At 47.7% G+C, this 22556-nt stretch overlaps 10 protein-coding genes across 10 annotated transcripts; 6 read left to right on the top strand and 4 right to left on the bottom strand.

Annotated features, from left to right (window-relative positions):
- Positions 1–643: 643 nt before the first annotated feature.
- Positions 644–1409, top strand: FPOAC1_005642 (uncharacterized protein; the record flags this gene model as incomplete). Its single annotated transcript, XM_044850164.1, has 3 exons — positions 644–925; positions 991–1257; positions 1338–1409. 3 exons carry the CDS (start codon positions 644–646, stop codon positions 1407–1409), a joined length of 621 nt encoding a protein of 206 aa, XP_044708874.1.
- Positions 1410–3054: 1645 nt separating this feature from the next.
- Positions 3055–5956, top strand: FPOAC1_005641 (uncharacterized protein; the record flags this gene model as incomplete). Its single annotated transcript, XM_044850163.1, has 8 exons — positions 3055–3240; positions 3291–3878; positions 3925–4063; positions 4102–4618; positions 4666–4861; positions 4911–5114; positions 5166–5292; positions 5343–5956. 8 exons carry the CDS (start codon positions 3055–3057, stop codon positions 5954–5956), a joined length of 2571 nt encoding a protein of 856 aa, XP_044708873.1.
- A 571-nt stretch (positions 5957–6527) lies between these two features.
- On the top strand, positions 6528–8693 carry FPOAC1_005640 (uncharacterized protein; the record flags this gene model as incomplete). The annotated part of the gene is made up of 3 exons (XM_044850162.1): positions 6528–6758; positions 6816–7389; positions 7447–8693. The coding sequence occupies 3 exons, from the start codon at positions 6528–6530 to the stop codon at positions 8691–8693; spliced, it is 2052 nt and encodes a 683-aa protein (XP_044708872.1).
- A 59-nt stretch (positions 8694–8752) lies between these two features.
- Positions 8753–10160, bottom strand: FPOAC1_005639 (uncharacterized protein; the record flags this gene model as incomplete). Its single annotated transcript, XM_044850161.1, has 5 exons — positions 8753–9165; positions 9215–9345; positions 9397–9862; positions 9919–9955; positions 10020–10160. The coding sequence occupies 5 exons, from the start codon at positions 10158–10160 to the stop codon at positions 8753–8755; spliced, it is 1188 nt and encodes a 395-aa protein (XP_044708871.1).
- A 1018-nt stretch (positions 10161–11178) lies between these two features.
- Positions 11179–12440, bottom strand: FPOAC1_005638 (uncharacterized protein; the record flags this gene model as incomplete). The annotated part of the gene is made up of 3 exons (XM_044850160.1): positions 11179–11806; positions 11857–12310; positions 12365–12440. 3 exons carry the CDS (start codon positions 12438–12440, stop codon positions 11179–11181), a joined length of 1158 nt encoding a protein of 385 aa, XP_044708870.1.
- A 284-nt stretch (positions 12441–12724) lies between these two features.
- FPOAC1_005637 (uncharacterized protein) lies at positions 12725–12995 on the bottom strand (the record flags this gene model as incomplete). The annotated part of the gene is made up of 2 exons (XM_044850159.1): positions 12725–12833; positions 12898–12995. 2 exons carry the CDS (start codon positions 12993–12995, stop codon positions 12725–12727), a joined length of 207 nt encoding a protein of 68 aa, XP_044708869.1.
- Positions 12996–13082: 87 nt separating this feature from the next.
- On the bottom strand, positions 13083–14047 carry FPOAC1_005636 (uncharacterized protein; the record flags this gene model as incomplete). Its single annotated transcript, XM_044850158.1, has 2 exons — positions 13083–13660; positions 13720–14047. The coding sequence occupies 2 exons, from the start codon at positions 14045–14047 to the stop codon at positions 13083–13085; spliced, it is 906 nt and encodes a 301-aa protein (XP_044708868.1).
- Positions 14048–15331: 1284 nt separating this feature from the next.
- FPOAC1_005635 (uncharacterized protein) lies at positions 15332–18048 on the top strand (the record flags this gene model as incomplete). The annotated part of the gene is made up of 2 exons (XM_044850157.1): positions 15332–17889; positions 17943–18048. 2 exons carry the CDS (start codon positions 15332–15334, stop codon positions 18046–18048), a joined length of 2664 nt encoding a protein of 887 aa, XP_044708867.1.
- A 443-nt stretch (positions 18049–18491) lies between these two features.
- On the top strand, positions 18492–19971 carry FPOAC1_005634 (uncharacterized protein; the record flags this gene model as incomplete). The annotated part of the gene is made up of 11 exons (XM_044850156.1): positions 18492–18509; positions 18563–18598; positions 18653–18746; positions 18792–18814; positions 18866–18884; positions 18934–19056; positions 19108–19130; positions 19181–19218; positions 19271–19408; positions 19458–19880; positions 19929–19971. 11 exons carry the CDS (start codon positions 18492–18494, stop codon positions 19969–19971), a joined length of 978 nt encoding a protein of 325 aa, XP_044708866.1.
- Positions 19972–20751: 780 nt separating this feature from the next.
- On the top strand, positions 20752–22546 carry FPOAC1_005633 (uncharacterized protein; the record flags this gene model as incomplete). Its single annotated transcript, XM_044850155.1, has 4 exons — positions 20752–20925; positions 21019–21086; positions 21133–21843; positions 21892–22546. The coding sequence occupies 4 exons, from the start codon at positions 20752–20754 to the stop codon at positions 22544–22546; spliced, it is 1608 nt and encodes a 535-aa protein (XP_044708865.1).
- Between the last annotated feature and the right edge of the window lie 10 nt (positions 22547–22556).

Raw genomic sequence — 22556 nt, 5'->3', positions numbered from 1 at the left:
GTGAAATGAATTCTGGGCGATAAGGTGGTATTACACGCAGACCTGCTGGGGGCATTGTGACAGTCAGATATGGCACAGGAACGGCCGTTTTTGGGTATGCAAGGAGCCTGGAACAGCCTTCTTCATCATGCCAGGGTGCTGTTGAGGGACAGGCCTGAGCGTACATGAGACGAGCAGATGTCTCAGAGCCCGAAAAGTAAAGTAAAGAGAGACTCAACAAGGGAGTAAGGAAGAGACTGTTGAGTACAAATTATTGATGTGGTTGGTAATGTTGCTGGGGCAAATGATCATGTTTACAGTACTACCAAAGTACATACAGTACGTAGGTACGTAGTGGTGGTGAAAACTCAGAGGGAGAAAGAATAGGATTGTGGAAAAAAGCCCCCGGATGTCTGGTTGCCCGTGTCAAAATGCCATGCTCCATCAAAACAAAATCCATAGACCAATGCAAAGCTCAAGAAGCAAAGCTCATGCGGCATGTTTACTCCGGAAGCCGCGAATGGACCCTTATTCAGGGTCCCTGCAGGTTAGCACCCAATAACGTAGTGATCATCAAGGGTAGCCTGGGGGGCGAGATTGGCTTCTCATCACGCTTTAGTACCAAAGAAGCCCTATTACTGTACAGTAAGCGGGAGACAAGCAAATGAAAAAAGAGGGGTGGGAGGGGGTATTAGAAGCGCTCGATCCCAAAGTCCTCCCTTTTGTTTTGAAGATCGAGTTCCCCCATATGTCCCTCTTCATTATGATTTCCGGACCCATAATGAAACAACCGCAATCCCTCACCAAGACGAGCAATCCAGCCTTGATCCGCAGAAGACGCGAGCGCGCTCACCCCTGTCAAGTTGATCCTGATCCTTTGGAGTCGAGCATTTTCCCACCCCGACGCTGTAATTTCGCCGGGAGACCTCCGGGTTCCAGTCACCGAGTAAGATTTCCCCGCATCTTTATTCATCCGTTACCGCATTCAGTCAGTAACTAATCCCGTCTTAGGTCCGACACAGCATTCAAGATGTCCAGCATACAGGACTGCCTCTGTGCGACGTGGTCTTATTCCAGAATGCAACTATTCCAAGCCCGTTGGCTTGCAAGCCTCCGAGTATCCGGGACAACCTTTCACAATTGAAGGTTGGCTCGCGTGCTCCATCTCTGCGATCTCCAACCACTCCAGCGTGTTCAATCAGATCTCGTTCTGCTAGGGCGAGCATGAGGGATGCGTATGAAGCGCGCACGTGGCGGAACAAACTCAGACGGCATTCGGTAAGCTACAGTCCAGTCTAGTCTAGCCCAGGCCCAGCCCCTGTTGAAACACCAGACATGTTTACTAATCCGCAATAGAGGTCTCCGAGATCACTCGAATCGAGTCCGTGTTGCACTTCATGCTTCACAAAAGAAACTCCCAAGTGGCGTGAAGGTCCATTTGGATCACATACATTGTGCAACGTGTGTGGCCTCCTGTACGCCAAACGTGAAGCCCGAGTCCGATCAGTCAGAGTTCAGAGGGAATTTGACAGACTCTCCCACGTGTTTTAGTTAACGCCCCCATGATTACGGTCGCATTTCGTTTCTTTTCTTTTTTCTCTTTTTTTGGGTTTACGTGAGTGATGAGGCGAATGGTTTCTATACCCCGGCGCAGATTTAGGGACGGCATTTTGTGAAAATTACTCGGCTGGCTGCCCGCCCAAGTTTTATTGTCAAAATGGCGTTTTTGGGCAAAAATATTATCATCTTGGATTTATTAGCGCAGATACCTCATTACGGTCATGAATTGGAATTATATTTTTTCGTTTTACTCTTATGCTTTGCTTTACAATGGAATGTGGAAAGAAATCAGGTCTATGACAGTTGACGTGGCAAATAATCCACAACGCATCGTGAAGCGAATTGACTTGAACCAAAACGTAGATAAAATCAAGTCTACGATAACAAGTTATTAATTGTTTTTCACTTGTGATGGTGTTAGACTTGCTATTTCTGCCTGTTAATGTTAGGTGACGTACAAACACGTATCTTAAATTGGGCAGTTAGTATAAGTACAGGGTAGCTCTATCACTGGGTTGGATCAGTCATCAATCGACGACGGGTTGATAAGATAAGATAAGATAATATACTGTTAAACCAATCGGAAATAGTACAGTCATCGCAGCCTCAGCGCCACGAAAAGTTAGCATTATCATTAACATTTCTTCATCATTATTCCTCAAGATTAACTCAACCATTGGAACTATTATTTGGAGATTTCCGAGGCGCAAGTCCCAACCATTGGAACAAGCACAAATATATTTAACTATTCTTCTTTTCTATTTTATCTTTTCCTTAGATAGACCACATGGAACGGTTTCCTTGCCAGGTAAAACATGAAAGAAACATGCACACATGATCCTCTTTGAACAAACATCTATCTGCCTGACAAATGATGGAAAACAAGATATCGATCCTTTGGTACCAGGATTCGAAGTCGTGATCTGGCAAAAAGGTTATATAATGGGGATTTCTGCGGCCCGACTCAGTCGACTCAGTGATAGCCTCCACTTTGAAGCACGCAATTTAACTTTGACATGTCGTAAATTCTGCAGCCATTACACAAAAACTTCTGCCAAAGCCTTTTTAGTGGACGGAAAACGTAATTTATTTGATGGAAGCCCTGTCAACAGGGCTCTTTTCCCTGCTTGTTGACAGGAGAGGGAGCAAAGTTTAAAAATACAATTCGTGATATCACAGCGTATCCGGATACCTACACAGGATGGATCGTGCACACCATCGATCAAGCACTGGATACTCTTACCTAACGACTCTAGGTAGCTTGTAGAGCTCCATACTAACCAGACTTCGTGCCATTCATTATTCGTCCATTGACTCAGGCATTGGGTAAAAAACTCATCTTCAGACCAGGTCGCATGTTTTTTTCTTTTCTTCACAGGATCCATTTCGAGCCAAAACGCGATCCGGTTCACTGGTGTCGTGATCAGCAGGGATCAACGGTACTTATAGCTGCGATCACCATTTTTGTTGGAAACCCCACGTGGAATCTGTTTAATCTCCTTTGCTCTTGCGAACATGAGTGATCCTTCCGAAAAGAGAGTCGCGGAGGACGCGATTCACAATGCAGAGGGACGAGATGATGGAAATTCTCTAAAGAATGACACGGTACTTACAAGAGCGCAACTTTTAGGCGCCACACCAGACGAGGTTATCGAAGCCGAGGAGCATGGCCGAACTCTCGACTTGGACGAAGCGAAGAAGGTGAGAAAAACGAAGAATATGTCGCTATGGGTATTCTGACATCCTATCAGCTCGCCGAAACACTGGTCTATTTCCATGAACATGACCCAAATTTCAGTTCCGAGTCTATCATTCGCCTCCAATCCTTCATGACCAACGAGGAACTGTTCCAAAATCCAGAAAAGAACGAGGAAGCCATCTCAAACATCAAGACCGAAATTTCACTTCTCACAACCAACTCACCTTATCCAGAAGTGCGAGCCGTCGTGAGCAACAAAGACGACCCTTCCACACCAGCTGGAACCATCCGTGCCTGGACCATCGGTCTCTTGTTTGTCATCGTGCAGAGTTTCGTCAATCAGCTTTTCTCTGTTCGACAACCGAGTATTCGTCTCCAAGCTCCTGTCATCCAGCTCCTTTCATATCCTCTTGGCAAGGCCTGGGAGAAATGGTTGCCGGTTGGCGAATTCAGTTTGTTCGGCTCTCAGCTTCAACTGAACCCCGGAAAGTTCAATCAGAAAGAGCATATGCTCATATCGATCATGGCCAACGTGTCGACAAGCTTGCCTCACTCACGATACATCATTTTTACCAGTTGGCTGAAAAAGTATTTTGATCTGCCTTTCGCGGCCGACTTTGGCTTCCAGATTTGCCTTTCGGTAAGATAGCTTCTAGAATGTTTTGAAATGAGGCTAACAAGAACAGCTCTCCATGAACTTGCTGGGTTTTGGCCTCGCCGGTCTGGTTCGTCGATTCCTGGTTTACCCGTCATTCTGCATCTGGCCTCGATCGTTGGCAACTGTTGCCCTCAACCAAAGTCTTCACAACGGCAAGTTCGATAACCGTTGCCATGTTTCCCACTGATAGCTAACCTGGAAATAGAATCTGGCAACGCTAGTGTTCTAGGACCATTCAAGAAGATATACAACATGTCTCGATATCGCTTCTTCATGCTCTCATTTGCCGCCATGTTTGTATGGTTTTGGTTCCCGGATCTTATTGTTTCTGCCTTGTCACTCTTCAACTGGCTCGCCTGGATTTCACCAAACAACTTCAACCTGACAGCCATCACTGGCGTCAGCAAGGGCCTAGGTTTCAACCCATTGCCGACTTTTGACTGGAACATCGCCACCTATTACATCGATCCGCTGCTGGTTCCCTTCCATGTCACTTTCAACATGTTTCTAGGTGCCGTTCTGGGAGGAATCACTATTATCGCCATGTACTGGAACAACACATACAACACGGGGTACCTGCCTATCAACACAAACACCATGTTCGACAACACGGGTGCCAAGTATAATGTTTCGTCGATTCTGGACGATCGTGGATTGCTCGACGTGGAGAAGTATCAGGCGTATAGTCAGGTCCATATCGCCGCTTCGTCTATCACTTACTAGTATGTTTTCCAGTAACTCCAAATAGCCAGAAGCTGACAAACTGCAGTATCTACTTCTTTGCAGTATACAGTGCGGTCATCTCGTATGCTGCCATCTATCACTGGAATGATATCAAGCTGGGATTTGTTTCTTTATATCAGAGCTTCAAGAAGGACAGCAAGGTCAACCAGTTCAAGGATGTTCACACTAAACTCATGGAGAAATACCGTGAAGTACCTGAGTGGTGGTACATGATTCTCAACGTAAGTACTCAATCTCAAAACCAAGAACCTGTAGCTGACATCACTGGAGATTGTTGGTGTTGCCTTCGGTATTGCATCCGTCGCAGCATGGCCTACCAACACGAGCGTGGGTACCGTATTTTTTGGTCTCGCCCTCGCCATCATCTTTACTGTGCCCACTGGAATCATCTTTGCTACTACCGGTATTGAGGTCGAGTTTAACGTCCTGGCGGAGTTTATCGGAGGTGCATGGCAACCGGGAAATGCCCTGGCAGTAAGTTTCTCAGTTGTTCTTGATGCTATACTTTATCTGACCATATCTTAGATGAACTTCTTCAAAGGCTTCGGATACGTAACTGTGGCTCACGCTCTCGACTTTGCCAATGACCTGAAGTTGGGTCATTACCTCAAGATTCCTCAGCGCCAAACCTTTTGGTGCCAAACTGTCGCAAGTAAGTAAACAGAAGCCGAGACTGCAGACACGAGCTGACCAACATGACAGCTATTGTTTCCGCCGTGGTATGCACGGGTGTTATGAACTTCCAGATCCGCAACATCCCGGATATTTGCCAGAGCGGTCAAAAAGATCGATTCACCTGCCCCGGTGTTGAATCCTACTTCACAGCCGCCGTACTCTTTGGTTCTCTTGCGCCACAGCGCGTGTTTGGCAAAGGCGGCATGTACACCGCCCTTCTCGCAGCATTTCCTGTTGGCTTGGCGTTCCCTGTGCTGTACTATTATGCCACGCGCAGACTGCCCAAGACGCACTTCCTGACCAAGTTACATCCCGTTGTTATCTTAAGCGGCGGTCACATCTGGTCTCCCTACAACCTTGCCTACGTTTGGCCGGCTGTCATACCCGGCTGGATCTCGTGGGTTATTGTGCGCAAGAGGTATCTCGCATTTTGGGCAAAGTACAACTACGTACTGTCGGCAGCTTGGCAGACTGGCATTGCGATTGCTGCTGTTGTGATATTCTTTGCGGTTAGTTATCATGGTGCCTCGGTCGACTGGATAGGAAACAATGCCGACAGCGGTTGTGAGGCAAACACTTGTACGAGACTCAAGCTTGCGCAAGGAGAGATATTTGGACAACAACCTGGAACGTTTGCATAGATATCTTTTGTCAAGTTTTGATAGGATGAGTTGGGCCACACACAACTCGATCAGATTTTAGATAGTCTGATATAGTTACATTCGAGATCTTGTACCTGTCAAATGTCTGCTGATGCCAAGAGTAACATTGTAGCCTTCTGATGTATGCCGATACGTTATCGAAAGCCTCGTGGAGTCTTCACAATTCCGCACTTTCTTTCCCCTCATCTGGACAACAGGGATTAAGACCACTTGTTGGATACGATAAGGATTTGCCGACTGCACCGGCGTAACTCGAAATGACGATCTCTTCCAATCAGGGTCCCCTCATCAGCGAGTCACTAAGCCCACAAACTGGCATTTTCGCCGGCTGATGCATGTCCGGTTCCGGTTGCGGAGATAAAAAAAACAGTTGCTAAACTACTTCCCAATACGGAAACATTTGGAGAAAATGGTGCTGGCACCATGATTCACGCAATTCTGCGGTATGAAGGCGTAGCAATCGAGAGTCAGCAGTGGAGATAAATAGAAGACGATGCGTTAGGCCTTTTCTTCGTTCATGAAGACTTCTCTAGATCAAACTTCAGAAGCCATGGGTTCAGTTCCTCACCCGCTTTGCCCACTGACGGGCCATGAGATCCAATCAACTGCCCGCTTGATCGAGAGCGTTTGGCCAGAGTCTGTCTCGCTATCTTTTAAGGTTATAACGCTCAGCGAGCCACCAAAGGAAAAGCTTGCGCCATATCTGCAAGCGCTAGACAACGGCAACTCCCCTTCATCGCTCGAGCGACGAGTCTTTGCCGCGTACTACATTCGCAATACAGTAAGAGCATCCTGCTAGCCCTTTACAGTGCAACAGCCAAGATTGACACAATGATAGGATTTATTCCATGAAGCTATTGTCAATTTGACCACAGGAAGAATTGAGAGCAACGTGAAGCTCGGTCAGAATGTTCACAGCAACGTTGTCTACGATGAGGCGCAACAGGTTGAGAAGATTGCACTCGAGGATCCGAAGGTGTTGGCCGAGTTGGAAAAGCTAAAGCTTCCCGAGGGCACAGTTGTTTGCGCTGATCCCTGGATCTACGGATCTGATGGAGTCGACGACGACGCTCGCATGTACCAGGTCTTCCTCTACATGCGTGACCCAGCCAATTCTGACCAAGCTGACTCAAACCACTACGCGTTCCCTCTTCCCGTTTCGCCAGTTGTTGAATGCGTTAACTACCAAGTGGTTCGCATTGATGTACTGCCGACAGGTGCCGATAACACCCTCAAACCATTGGCTCCCTATCAACCAAAGCCTGCAAACGAGTACATTCCTGAGACTCAGGAGCTACGAAAGGATCTTAAGCCACTCCATGTCAACCAGCCCGAGGGACCGAGCTTCTCTGTGACACCAGTGGGAGAAACTGGAAACATTGTTTCTTGGCAGAAGTGGAACTTCTTTGTTGGTATGCTGCGACGTTTCTGGAATCGGTTCCGTCTAGAATGCTAATCTTGGCGAATAGGTTTCAACCAGCGCGAAGGAATGGTGCTGTACAACGTCAAGTACGACAACCGTTCACTATTCTATCGACTATCACTCTCCGACATGAGTGTGCCATACGGTGATCCGCGTCATCCTTTCCACAAAAAGACAGCGTTTGACTTGGGTGATGCTGGTGCTGGTGCTACTGCCAACAACCTCAAGCTAGGATGCGACTGTCTAGGCAGCATTCAGTATCTGAGCGGTGTTATATGCGATGATAAGGGAAGCCCTCTGCCCATGGAGAACGTGATTTGCATCCATGAACAAGATGGGGGTATTGGATGGAAGCACACAAACTACAGAACAGAAAGGGCTGTGGTGGTTCGCTCACGAGAGCTTGTGTTGCAGTCTATCATTACTGTGTCCAACTACGAGTATATCCTCATGTTCATCTTCAACCAGGCTGGAGAAGTCACATACGAAGTCCGCGCCACAGGAATACTCTCGACTCAACCGATTGACCACGAGCTGGACAAGGTGGGAGTTCCATTCGGTACAGTTGTACACCCGGGTGTCCTGGCAGGTGTCCATCAGCACATCTTCTCTCTGCGAGTAGACCCCATGATAGACGGCTACACGAATCAGTTGACCTACACCGAAGCCCACAAAATCCCTCGCCACCCAGAGAAGAACCCTCACGGATGCGGTTATGAGGTTGTTGAAAAGACTGTTGAAAGAACGGCTGGTCTTGACATCGACTACGATCTCAGTCGCGTCTACAAAATCACAAATCCCAATTCCCTCAATCCTGTGAATGGCAAGCCAGTGGGATACAAGATCCAGGCCCCGCCATTCCAAAAGCTTATGGGCGATGAAGACAGCTTTATCCACAAGCGCGCCGAGTTTGGTGACCACAACATTTATGTTACCACGCACCGGGATCGCGAGTTATACGCTGGAGGATGGTACACGAACCAGTCTCGTGGCGGCACCGGCGTGAGAAGCTGGGCGGAGAGAAACGAGACACTTACGCCAGAGTCTGATATCGTGTTGTGGGTACAGTTTGGCATGAACCATATCCCTCGCATAGAAGACTTTCCTGTTATGCCAGTAGAGATTCTCAAGGTGCATCTCAAGCCGGTAAACTTTTTTACTAAGAACCCTGCCTTGGATGTGCCTCCGAGTGAGCAAAGCTTCAATCAGAGTACCCTGGTCGAGACAAGAAAGGAAGAGGCGACAGGCGGAGACTGTGGCTGCGAGCCACCTTCGGTCCCTTCGAAGCTATAAATTAGGAAGATAGTTTCATTACAGTCATGAATCGTAAAGTCGAGGCGATTTGTATTAGTTTATTTGGGACTCTCAATCTCATCCAAATCGGGCATATCAGCCCCGGGTTCACCGAGTCTCTCAACATGAACCGTGGTTTCCTCTGATATCTGAATACCGTCCAAGCCCTCATTTATCGTCGGAGGCGGCGTTTGATGCCTCCATGGGCTGAATATTGTTATTTCTGTCCCATAACTCCATCCCGCATGTGAAGCTTCAAGATCGTAGCCAGGCGGTATATCAGTGTGCATCGCAAATTCGCAAATTGAGCTTGTTCCTTCCTGATGGGAGGTGTCCGTCGCGTTGCTGCCTTTTTTCATGCCATATTCGGGTGCCAGTACCGAGTCTATTACAGCGCGTTTGCTTTTGTGAGAAGACAGAAATGACGAGGGGATGATGGCACGGAAGGCAGGCCGTAGCATTGGTAGGGAAACTGGATGATGATTAGGTTGAGTTGTAATCAGAGGGAAGAAAGAAAATACTTGTAACATTACTAAGATTAATCTCGGCGGCACTTAGAGCGCCATGATATGCCATTGTCAGTGTCATATCCCTCGTATCACTATTTAGCATGAAAGCATCGTGTATCACGAGCACGGTCAAGACGCAGACACTGTTTATTCATTAGCTAGAATACCAAGACGGCAATGAGAGATAGACAGACAGGGCGCCAAAGCCAAATAGCCCCATAACGGCAAGTTTCTGGCCGAGAGGAAGACGCATTCTTGACACCTCGACAACGGGAAGTATCAGGATGACAACGTCTAGTACTGCGTGGGTCAAACCAGTGGAGAAGAAGTAGATTGAACTTTTGACGTGACAATGTGTACCTCTACGATCGAGGTCCCAATAGGCAGCTGTGGGTTGGCATTGCATGGTCAAGAGGAATATGCGAACCAGAGTCCACAAGACGCAGAGGACCAGAACAATTTGTATGGCGATTCGTGTATGCGAGTATCTGAATAGACGCCAGTAAAAGGTCAATACAGCGAATTTTGCGCTGGAAATAGCTGTCGTGTACATGAGACTGCTGATCCACGTCAGGACATATGATCGTTCGAGTCGTTCATCGTGGGTGAGGTGCGCTGGGCCATCTTTGAGTGGTACACCGAGGCCAAAGCCTATTAGCCCTGCACGAAAAGGTTAACTTGTGGTAGATTGAGAAAAAGAAAAGGCGCGCGCCTACAAACAATGTTGTCTATAGAATATCCAAGAGCTCCAATCTGTTTAATCGGAAATTAATTGTCAGCCAAGATACGCGACAAGGTCATGGTCATGCTGGCATACAAAGGCAACTACCGCCAAGCAATCGTCAATTCCATATCCGGCTCTCGTCGACCGTCGAGCAAAAAGTCGAAGTACGAGGACGATCGCTGCAAGTGGCAAAGTAATGGATATTGAGGCGATGACATTCGGTCTATAGTCCATCGTGCATGATTGATGACGAATGGACGGGAGCTTTTGACTCCACGGGCAAAGGGAAGAAAGGAAACGAAGAGGGAGAATGAAAAGAAGAATAAAAGAAGGATAAATTCTGGAAGAAAGTTAAAACAGAGAAATGGAAGAAGGGATGGGAATAAGACCAAGCAAGACAAGGATAAGGACAAGGGAAGGTGGACTGTGATGAACTGGTAATGTCTTGGATTGGCCAGTCAGCAGAACTTGCAATGACTCAAGAGAAACTCTCCTTGTCCGAGTGAGAACAACAGACGCTAAAAAACGCCGATGATGCGGGTTTGAAGGCGCTAAAAAGGGGTTAATGCTACCTTGAGTTAGGGCAATTGAGTCTTATCGTCAGTGCTCTTCGCGGGGAGATGATGAGATAGATCCGGTGGATGAACGTCAAGGTTAGTAGCAGTCAAGCTGTCAGGTAGTTGGTTGTTTAATTGTCACTATCAAATAGATGACTCCTGTTCCCAAGCATGGTTTGTTCACTAGGGATTTGTGCATCTCAATTCATTTACCATGTGCTGTACCAACTAGACTACCTTAGTAGTCTAGGTATGTGTCTCTTGACAAGTCAAAGCGCAATACCCGTGTAAATTCCAGGCGTGCGAGAATGCCAAGTAAAGTCTGTTTTGTGGCTTACAGGCCTGACGACGATCAACAGCTGCCATAATTGGTCCGGTCCTGTCAGGGTATCTGCGACAGGTAAAGATCGACCAGCACGAGAATCTCGATACTTTGATGGTACTGAGATCATCGTGTTTTTGGTGGAGATATCCATACTTCTAGATTCACAAGCCATGTTCTTTAATGTCCGTCGTGGCGGACGGCATAGCGCTTTGACAGGAACAAGTGATTAGGAAAACTGCTAGTTTCTTTGAACCATGCTTGTCTGCGGGCGGAAAAATAAAAATAAAAACAGGGTTCGAAATAACATTCAATTACACTAAATCACCGTTGGAAACCTTTGTTCCTCTCAACGCAGCCCTGCCAAACGCCTCTAATTCTCTGCATTCTCACCCCAGTCCTCCCATCCCGGAAACACACCAGACCATCCATTACTGCTGGACCTCCATCTCCATGTCAAGGGTGCAGCAGTGCCTTCCAAGAGCCAGTATCCAGCACCTGGGTTTAGCCCCAACTGGAACGGTGGCTTCGGATAACTATCAACATATGGGAGCCTTACAGCATGCAAACCGCCATCCAAAGAACTCCAGATTTGGCTGTATGTCTTTCGTTCCCAACTGGAATCTACCTGTATTAGGTGGCGGGCGATGGATTCAAATGCCCTAAAAGGTAATGCAACGGCACACTCAATGAGGCCAGTCCTGTTTCTGACAAAGTCGGCAAGGACACTATTGATTGAATATTGAGTAAGACCTGCTTCACATCCCTCATGGATTTCAAGTGATATGTAAAGATGCTTGAGGTTTGGAAAGTCTTGCAATGACAAGCGATGGATAAGGGTATTGAGATCGCCGGCTGTATTGATTGTCCATTTGATCTCGAGAGAGGTAATGAGGGCAAGACGATGAGGTAGTATCAGGTGAGTGAGATGAGTCAGTAGCGGCTCGTCGTAGATCAAGATTGTATTCATTGAATACAGGATATCGATGGTTTCGGCATAACTAAATGTCCAATCAGTAACTGAAACCATGCTCATGACTCATTCACTCACTTTTGACGACAAGATAAAAGCCACCCCATTATCCCAACAGACTCTGTGTCTTGATCTGGAGAATCACACTCATCGACCCAGGGTCCGTCTTTGAGGCTACCACGTGTCATTGGTCCTTTGTCGTCTGGAGAGACTCGATGACAAACCATACCGGAGCTGTGCCAAGAAGGCGACAAAGAGGCATCAAACTTCAAGCCCATGTGAAGGCGCCGATCCCCAAAAGCTAGTCGCAGAATATCGCGCCTGAGATGAGGCGGGACCTTGAACCACGAGCAACTCTGTAACAAAATAGGAACCTGCATTTGCTGATCATTTGTGTCACTTTCTCGAAACCCATTTGGGGTTAGAACACGAGGTCGTGGAGAGGGAAGGCGAGGGATGTCGTGTATATGATCTCTCCAATCAGCAACCGGCTCAACCACAGGGCTTGTCGGGGATTCGATCGTCGAGAGAACTGAGGAGCGTTTAGCGGCCATGTATCATAGTTTATATTACCGGATGGATTCACCTGGTGATTCTGGTGAGCCAGGTGATACAATACTGTAACCAGGAGAGTCTGGAGAGGCAGGGCTTGAGGGTGCCATATTCGTACAACTTTCCTTCAAGATATTGATGAAAGGAAACAGCCTGGCGCTCTAATTATTATTTACTAAGGTCCCAAGGCACGTGCTCAATATTACGTAAGGGCTATAAATGACCAATTGTTATCCAGCTAGATGCACCGGAGCTCATGGACGAAAATGGTGGTTCAGTTTATGCCATTAGACAAGACGCTTAGGTTCTTGTTTATTTTCCAACCTAAGCCTCAGTGGGCATTTACTGCTTTGTTGGTTTTACATAGTAGCATCATTGATCGAACAATAAAAGTCTACGGGTTCTGTCCCTTTCTCTTCCTGTTAGCCTCCTCAAGCTTCTGCGTAAGTCGTGCTAAATCGCGAGCTTTGCCGTATACCGTCCAGTCCCACTGATCGTTGTACCTGAATTATTGTTAGATAAAAGTAGTCGAAAGTGAATCACAGCGAAGAAAAAGATAGAACTTACATCATCAACGAAAAGATCATGAGTGAATCAGCGTTGGTGGTAGCCTTATCAGGACCAGATTGATCAGAGACCTTCCTGTGCTTCATTGCTAGCTCCATCATGTTTTCGATACCGTAGGCACCTTGCTTCCTCAAGCCTTTCGAAGCAAGGTAGCCTGGGTCGGGAATAGCATCGAAAGCCCGAATTCAGCCAGCTCCCTTGTACAAGACTTGGCCATCTTTGTTGACGGCAGGGTGGTCCTTGATGTTGTGCTCGAGCCGAGTAGGACTGACGACGCCACCAAACCAATGGCAAAGCTCATGCCAAAGTTGAGTGTGAAAAGATACGAGACCGCTCTGTAGTTTTGTGCCAGAGGTAACTGAAGCCTTGAAATCCTTTGGAGAAAGCCGATTCTTCATACTGTCAGAAGTCATAGCACCGCAGATGATGATCAAGTCATCGTGCGCCGATATAACGGCCTGTCGGTTCCCGAAACAAACTCCTAACGAGTTCATCTGGGTGCGGCTGAACTTCCATCGGCCTTGGAAGTATAAGGCACCTAGGTATGGGTTGTTCTGCTGTACCCTGTCCTGGAATTGGGGCTGATCCTTGACCTTGCCCACCTGCGGCTCAGGCTCGTCTTCGGGTCCGTACCACTGGAAAACATCATCGCCACAGGCGATCACGGGCTTCGCGCCCTGGCGTGTGGCCAGGGTCGGGTTGTTGCCGCGTTCAGGGCTGTTCTTGTCGCTTGGTAGGACTCTTACAGCGTTGGCATAGATATCTACGCAAATATGTGTTAACCAGTAAATCAGAGTCAAGCAAAAATTATACATAACATACCTCGAAGAGCTTCGGTGTACCGGCGATCACCGGGACCGGGGCTTGAAGGAATCTTGTAACCAAAGGCCATTTGAATATGGGTGGCGATTCGTTGCCATCGGATGTGGTTGTCCTTGTCTGTATCAAAGTCGGGCAACTTGTTCAGCACAATCTCGAGAGACGACTTGGCTGCATCAGCCAACTCGATGGATTGGGTCAAAGCAGCCTTGATGATATCCTTGTGAGGATCGCAGCTGCTATGTATGTCCCAAGGCTCCAACGATGCTTCAGGAAGAGCCAGAACTGAGCTGGAGAGGCCAGCAACTAGCCAAAGGGAAGAAAGACGCATTATGAAGATGAAAGATTGACTAAAGACACTAAAGATTGACAAGTATTTAGGTAAATGAGTGTAAGGCTAAGCTAAAGCTTTGTGAATGCGTTTAGCTTAGACGCGAATGATGGAGCGAATGACTGCGTAAAAGACAGGCTAGACTTTACAAGAAAACGAACGGGACTCAATGATGTATGTATCTTGATTCTCACATTATTTAGTATCAACATAGAATTGGGTACTGGCTTCAACAGGGTTGTCATAGAGTCCTGGTCCTTGAACTGATCCTTCAAGGCTTACTCGGCTTACTACAGTAAATTATGATAAGCTTGACCTCCACTAACCCTCTAATTACAATGCGACCCTCCACTTATTAGGCCGAATGCCGCAACCATTGTATTTTGATTGGATTGAGTCGAAAACAGACCAACGGACTGACCGTCATTATGGATCGTTCATAGAATCCCATTCGATTGCAAGCGGTAAAGATTTCACGCAAGGCGGAAACGGAGAATAAAAATAAACGGTAGAACGACGTTATCCCGCGACTCCTTCACAAATCTCGCTTATCGCCGATCATTGCCGCGCCTCACAAGGCAGTTGAGAAATCCGATACAGCCGCCTTGGCAATTGCTTATACTTTCATGCCAAGTAGAAGACATTGATTGAGGACAGTCTCATGTGATCATTTCTATTCTGCCATTGATAATTACTTATTACAAAAATGAGAAGTACGGTAGTCAACTTGACATTGTATCCTGTTCTTTTGCATCGTCAACATTATCGAAAAGATATCATAACAACGGACATGCCCGTAGAAGGATTTGATTAGAGATACAACGAGTGCAACACGATAAAATATGCTCTCCACTGCTATGTCTTCTGAACGCATAGAAAAACTGGCTTGTTTTATTGTAGGATTCGAATGCACGTTCTATATATGGGTCTGTGTCCCATCAACAAGGTTGATCCTTAGGGCCAGCAGCGTTTCATATATCTTGAGTAAGCTGACTAGAGAGATTAATCTCCACAATGATCATATCTCAAAACGTAACCTTGGCTTGTAGATCAGTTGAGGACTCAGCCTCTCAAGAGTGCAAAGCACATTCATTTCATGAAAAGGGCACTGTCTCGCTTCTATCACGGATGTGTTTCCCATTCGCACTACGGACACTCATTCATTCATTCATTCGTTCGTTTCTTCGTTCGTTCCCGGCCTATACTGGTACACATTCTTTGTCTCTCACTAGTATAGCCGTCCGTCCAGTCTTTCATTCATTCTTTACACACTTGCTTTGAACAATGCAGCAGCCATGGAAGCTGCGCGTTCTCGCGCTATGCTTAGCAACAGGTTTATCTGGTGTATCTGCTCAAGACTACACCACATCCACATATGACACAACTCCCGGCGCTGAGGCTTCTACCGATGTAGGCCTGCCCATTGTTGATCCTACTCCCTCAACCGAGGTGTCTCTACAAGAGACTACATCGGCGCCTTTCGTGGAAGGTCCTCACTCAGAAACTACTTCGGAAGCTCATGTGGAACTTGGGACCAGCTCTGTAGCCAACGATGAGACGAGTGTTCCTCTTGTTCCTCATACGGAGGAGACCACTCCATTAGTTGAGTCTGCGACAGAGAGTGCCCACCAAGAACCATCGACCGAGACTCAGACCGAGACTATTATCCCTACCATTGAGTCACAGTCGCAGCAGCCTGACTTTACTACTGCCATCAACAATCCAATTGACACTACCACCGGTCCTGTGGATGTTGTTGATACCACCACTGGTCCTATCGAAGCTCCCACTCAATCTGCGCAGTCCGGTCTAGTACAAGATACGACGACTGACCAAGCGTTGCCAGTGACTGAGGGTACCACCAACAACCAGCCACCTGTTATCTCCACGGAATCGACGGAAGCTGCCGGGCCCACGTCCGAGGTCGATGCTGAGCCTGTGATTTCTTCCGGATCGACAGACTCTGCCGAAACCACTGTCCCAGAACCTGCTCAAGAGAACACTATCGAGACTACTAGTCAAGCCGCCGAGCCTACCACCGTGGTCGAGCCCCAGGATCCTTCCACGGAGCCGGCCGAGATTCATACAGAATCTACCACTGAGCAAGAGGCCCCAGAGCATACCAGTGAGGAGGAGTCTCCCGAGCAGACTACTCAGTCAAAGGATGCTGCCGAGACTACTATTGGCGGACCCGACCCCAAGCCAACAGAGGACAACAACGATGGCCCTTCTACCAAGAACCAGCCTGGTCAAACTTCTGCTCCTGATGAGCCTGAAAAGACCACAGCTCATGCTGAACCTACACCTACTGAGGATGTTATCGTCACTGGAACCAACGGCGCTGTTGTGACCTACGTTCCTGAACAAGACAAGGACTTTTCTGACTTTACTGGCACTACTACCACTACCGATGATGGCGGTGCTGCTATTGTCATTTTCCCCGGCGGTTGGTTCTGGAAGCCTTCTGGTAACTTGCCTGCTGGTATTCTTCCTGGTCCTCCTGTGTCTAACCCTGGCCCTATTGGTGGTGGCGGTGGTGGTGGTGGCGGCGGTGATGGTGAAGGAGATGGAGATGATAAGGATGAGGACGACAAGCAGTCAACTAAGGAGGAAGAGGAGAAGTCAACTGCTGAGCCCTCCGAAACAACTGTTCAAACGACCGCCAAGTCCACTGAAGCAACTACCACTTCTACTGAGGGATGCTCTGCCGTTGAGATTGAGGATTGTACGCGCACCATTTCCTACTACACCACTGACGGAACTCTCACCCATACTGAGTTCGGAGACTGCCCTACAATTGCCAGCTGTGCTACCGGTACCCAAGCCACTGCTACTACGACCGCATCAGCAGAGTATGAAGAAGGCGTCGAAGTGCAGATTGACGAGGCCGACGTTGATATCCCTGATGACTTTGATGGCGACGTTTCTGATGACACCGCCCAGAGATTTCAAGAAGTAATGGACGAGTACTGGGCAGATTATGGTGTCTCAACTGGCACTGAGACGACTGCAGAGGCCACCTCTGCCACCGAGTCAAGTGAGACTACTAGCGAGACCAAGACAGAGGAAATCACTACAACTGATGCTACTACCGACATAACAACCAGTGTTCCCAGTACCCTCATCACAATGACTCGCAACACTGAGTCTTCTCAAGAATCATCTGGCACTACTTCCGATGGTACATCCTCCGACACGATCACGTCTATGGCTTCAAGCACCGAGATGCCTACGACCACCACATCTTCACTCCGTACTTACTACCCCTGTCACCCCTACGGAGGCCCTAGAGTCGCCACTCCTTACTGCCAGTGCGAGACCACCAGCGATGGTAAGCATATGGTTGCAACGGCGCCTATGGTCTCAGACGCTTGCGATGTCTATACCGAGTTTCCTGCCAGCCTTTACACCACTCCACCTCCCGCTCCAACACCAACCATCTTCAACGAGCGGTACACTATGACCGATGCAGGTACCGTCCTGGTATGGGAGTCATATTCTCTCCGCGAGTGGAAGATCATGGGTCACCCCGTTACCAACACTATCGGTCTTGGAGAAGCCTCGACCGTCTCGACACCGGTTCCCACCGCGACCGATACCAACGGTGACGGTTCTGACATCTGCACCAGTATCGATAAGAACGTCCGCAACGCTCTGTCCGGTGCCTGTGACAGCGCTTTGGACCAGTTTGAGGATGATACCATCTACGACAAGTATACTGGACGTTACTCTCAGATGGGCAGCATTCTGAAAGCATTGACTTTCGGCAAGGCGAGCTGCATTGTCCAGTTCTCGTGCGATGACTATGGCATTGGAATGAAGGGTAGTGACATCAAGAAAATGTAAGTTGAATCCTGAACCATCGCGTGTTAACAAGTTGCTAATATTATCATAGTCGCGAGGACAACCGGGACGACGTTGGTCGATGTGGTAATATTTATCTATCCAACTCGTGCAAAATTCACTTGGATTACTGCACAGAGTGTAAGAAGGAGAACTAAGGCATCATAGTTCAAACGTAAATCTATGTAATAAACTCAACATTTTGACCAAGTTGTAACGGCCCTCTGCGTGATCAATTCTTCTGTCCACGCCAAAATGAATGAATGAACGAGTGTTCTTCGATGGCCATCAGGCAATTCAAATTGCCAAAAAGCAACTAACCAACAGAAAGTTCATGCAGCTGTGGATGGGTTTAACCAACAAACCACTGTAAAGCAGGCGATCACTTCTGATTCCGGTGTCCAACGCCGAGAATCCCCAGCGCATGGATCCATCATATCAAATCGGATGTCTCCGACCCTTGCTCAACGCCGCTACCGAAGACGCAAGCGAAAGTCAATAATAGTCCACGTTGCATTCCTTATACTCACATCATCTGTCTTTTTTACTCTCTTCAACTCTCATCTCAAAGATACGCACCGGCTGTATCAATTGACTCATCATGGCTGAGGAACATATTGTATGAAGAATCTTGGCAAGCGGTGGTGGAATCTTGACTGACATTAATGAAAGGTCGTAGACCCCGACTTGGACTCCGCTCTGGATGTTGTACGTAAACTCCAAATTGGGACCACAAATCGCTCAGAAGCTAAACAATCATAGCCCCTTGAAGAGCCGTCAACATCGTCGCTTCGGTCCAGTCTCCTACAGTTTGCGCAGGAGAATGGTCGTACTTATCACAAGCTTAGCGAAGGAAGTGAGTATCAGGCACCTCATGAAGTCGTCGGCTAACCAAAATTAGAATATGCTTTCCCAAACGATGATGTAAGTGTATCGTATAAGTATGGATGTTGAAACTACTGACATATTCACAAGGCGGAGAATGACAGGCTAGGTCTGTATCTCGACATTAAGAAATTGTTACCAAGGTTGACTGGAAATAGATCTGCAGGATAACCTGTATCTTATCACTTTAGATGGGAAGAGGGCTCTTAACCCTGGAGCTGACAATGCAAAGAGAGTGTTGGATATGGGAACTGGAACTGGACTTTGGGCACTGGAATTCGGTAAGCTCAGTCTGTGAGAACCATGATATATGAGCTGATTGAAATGTGCAGCTGAAGAGCATCCAGCTGCAGAGGTAAGCAGTTATCTAGCAGTCATCTTCTGCCTTCAAGACTGACAGAACAGGTTATCGGCGTGGACCTCAGTCCGATCCAACCACCATTGTTTGTTCCAAACCATCTTCATGTTTATGTAAATTCCACTGACCACAAATAGTGTGCCTCCTAACTGTACTTTCGAAATCGATGATCTCGAGAAAGAGTGGACATGGAAGCAACCATTTGACTTTATCTTTTGTCGTATGATGACGGGAAGCTTCAGCGATTCACAAGCAATGGCTCACAAGGCTTACGAGTACGTTTTGACCATTCAAGGTTGAGAACATTACTGATAGAAGTTCTAGAGGTCTCAGCCCAGGTGGTTGGTACGAGATCCAAGATATACAAATTCCTGTCTTTTGCGATGACGGCACCCTGGATTTCAAAACATCCCCCACCATGAAATGGCAACAAGGTCTCATCGAAGGCTCCCGTAAGCTTGGTCGTCCTCTTGGCGAATCAGACAAGTACAAGTCGATCGTCGAGAAAGCCGGCTTCGAGAACGTTGTGGAGACCATCTACCGCTGGCCTACTAACAGCTGGCCTAAAGATGCTAAGCTCAAAGAGCTCGGAAAGTGGAACCTTGCCAATTTTGATGTAGGTCTCGAAGGTGTCAGTCTTGCTCTATTTACTAGAGTTCTTGGCTGGTCCAAGGAGGAGATTCTGACACTTTGTGCGGATGTAAGGAAGGAGCTGAGGAACCCCAAGGTTCATGGGTATTGGAAGATGTTAGTTCTCGTTTTAACTGTTTTGGTGTTTTACTAACGAATGAGTAGCTATGTCGTCTACGGACAGAAGCCTGGAGGGAAGAAGGAGTAGCGAGTGTCAATGTCTTAAGATGTGCTCATGACTGTACTCAATAGATTGTTAGAACGTCATTCAATTTACAAGGCGATATGTATACAGCTACACTATGCTACTTGTATCAAGTCAATTCACATGATGTCAATGTTAATGACTATCCATGCAACGGGTTGGGATTACGATATTTCTGCCCATTGTTGTGCTGTCGGTCCGGACTTTGGATAAGCTCTAGATCATTCACATCTACATCAGCCCAGTAATGTCCAACTGGTGCCTCACCTGATCCAAAGGATTCATGAGCCTTGTTCCCCAAATCTCACGTGTCAACTAACAACATACGACGAGGGTGTTCTGCAACGGCTGGCCAACCCCATAGTCTTAGCTTAATATACATACCCGAGCCAATCATGCCTGCCAGGGTTACCCCAGCTTTCGACTCGGGGCAACCGGAGCCGAAATGGTGTCCAAAACAAGCACAAGCTAACCCAATGTTTACCGCTACAAAAGGTCAACCCCATCTTTTGTACCATGGCTAATCCCTGAATATTCGCGATGAGGGGGTAACTGCAAATCCGGGGAACAACGCGACGTCGGACGGGCAGCGGATGCCATCTAGGAACAAGGCCCGCCTCGCATGACGGAACATTGGACAAGTTGCATGACATGTCTGCAGTTGAGACATCTTATATAAAGACTCCCCTTCCCGAACCTATGGGTAGTGATCTGCAGACTTGCTCTTGGCTTTTCTTTACCAAGCCTGCGCTCAGCAATTCTTGTCTCGTCTGATAAACAAACATGGATACCAAGGCCGACGAAAAGGTCGCGTTTGAACATGGTGCTGAGGTCCAGGATGCTCATGTAGCTGCCCAGGTTGCGCATGATGTTCAAAATCAGAAGCTGTCGCCATGGACGCCTACCATGTTTCGTCTGTACCTCGTGTTGGCATGTGCTTACCTTTGTGGTTGCCTGGTATGTATCATCCAGCCCTGAGGCAATCCAGCAGAATAATCTGGGAGATACCTTCAAGGTCATCCATTACATGAGAAGCTAACATGTCTTTAGAACGGATATGACGGTTCTGTTATGGGTGGTATCAACGGCATGAAAGCCTATCAGCACTACTTCAACATGTCAGTACAATCCATGCAAGGTTGTCGCATGGCTAACATTTAAAAGGTCGTCAGAAGGCTCCTCAACCGGTATCGTTTTCGCCATGTACAACATCGGTTCCATCGCCGCCGTCTTCTTCACAGCACCCGTAAACGACTGGTTCGGACGACGTTGGGGAATGTTTACTGGTGCCGCAGTCGTTATTATCGGTACATGCGTTCAGGCAACCTCCACCAACCGAGGTCACTTTCTCGGTGGCCGATTCATCCTCGGATTCGGTGTCAGCTTCTGTTGTGTGTCGGCGCCTTGTTACGTCAGTGAGATGGCACACCCAACCTGGCGAGGCACCATCACCGGCCTTTACAACTGTACTTGGTATATCGGCAGTATCATTGCTGGCTGGGTCGTCTACGGTTGTAGTTACCTGGGTGAAGAGAATGACTTGGCTTGGCGAGTTCCTATCTGGTGCCAGATGGTGACATCCGGTATCGTGGTTATCTTTGTTCTCTTTCTGCCCGAGTCTCCTCGGTGGCTGATCGCCCAAGATCGCGTTGAAGATGCCGTCAAGGTCCTTGCTGCGTACCATGGTGAAGGTGATCCTAATCATCCCATGGTTATCATGCAGATCAAGGAGATGACCAATCAGATCGCTGCCGATGCTACTGATAAGTCATGGTGGGATTACCGTGGACTCTGGAACACTCATAGTGCACGACGTCGACTCATTGGTGTCTTGGGTATGGCTGTCTTCGGTCAGATCAGCGGTAACAGTTTGAGGTAAGTCGGGAATGATCTTTGACATGAACTCATGGCTAACATTTACAGCTCTTACTATCTTCCTGTCATGATGAAGTATGCGGGCATTGTGCAAGAAAAGAAGGTTTTGGCTCTCAACGGCATCAACCCCGTCCTTTGCTTCTTCGGTGCCATTTTTGGTGCCCGTATGACCGATGTTATTGGTCGTCGTCCTCTCTTACTCTACTCCATCGTCTTCTGCTCTTGCTGTTTTGCCATCATCACTGGAACTAGCAAGCTCTCCCTCGACCAGCCCAAAAACAGTTCTGCCGCCAACACCACCGTCGCCATGATCTTCATCTTCGGAATTGTCTTCTCTTTCGGCTGGACTCCTCTCCAGTCCGCTTACATTGCCGAGTGTCTTTCTACCGATATCCGAGCCAAGGGTACCGCTATCGGTAACCTGGCGAGTTCCATCGCCTCCACCATTATTCAGTACAGTAGCGGTCCTGCATTCGAGAAGATTGGTTATCACTTTTACCTCGTGTTTGTCTTCTGGGATCTTTTTGAAGCAGTAATTATTTATTTCTTCTTCCCTGAGACGAAGGACCGTACGCTGGAGGAATTGTCTGAAGTGTTTGAGGCCCCCAACCCAGTTAAGAAAAGTCTCCAGAAGAGAGATGCCAACACGGTTATGAATACCATGAACGTGACGGGCGATGAGAAGCTAACTGGAGAGGTCTGAGATTATTTAT

This window comes from Fusarium poae, chromosome 2 (genome assembly GCF_019609905.1).
Source record: "Fusarium poae strain DAOMC 252244 chromosome 2, whole genome shotgun sequence".
NCBI lineage: Eukaryota > Fungi > Ascomycota > Sordariomycetes > Hypocreales > Nectriaceae > Fusarium > Fusarium poae.
Note: the sequence above shows the minus strand (reverse complement) of the source record. Positions and strands in the feature narration are given on the sequence as shown.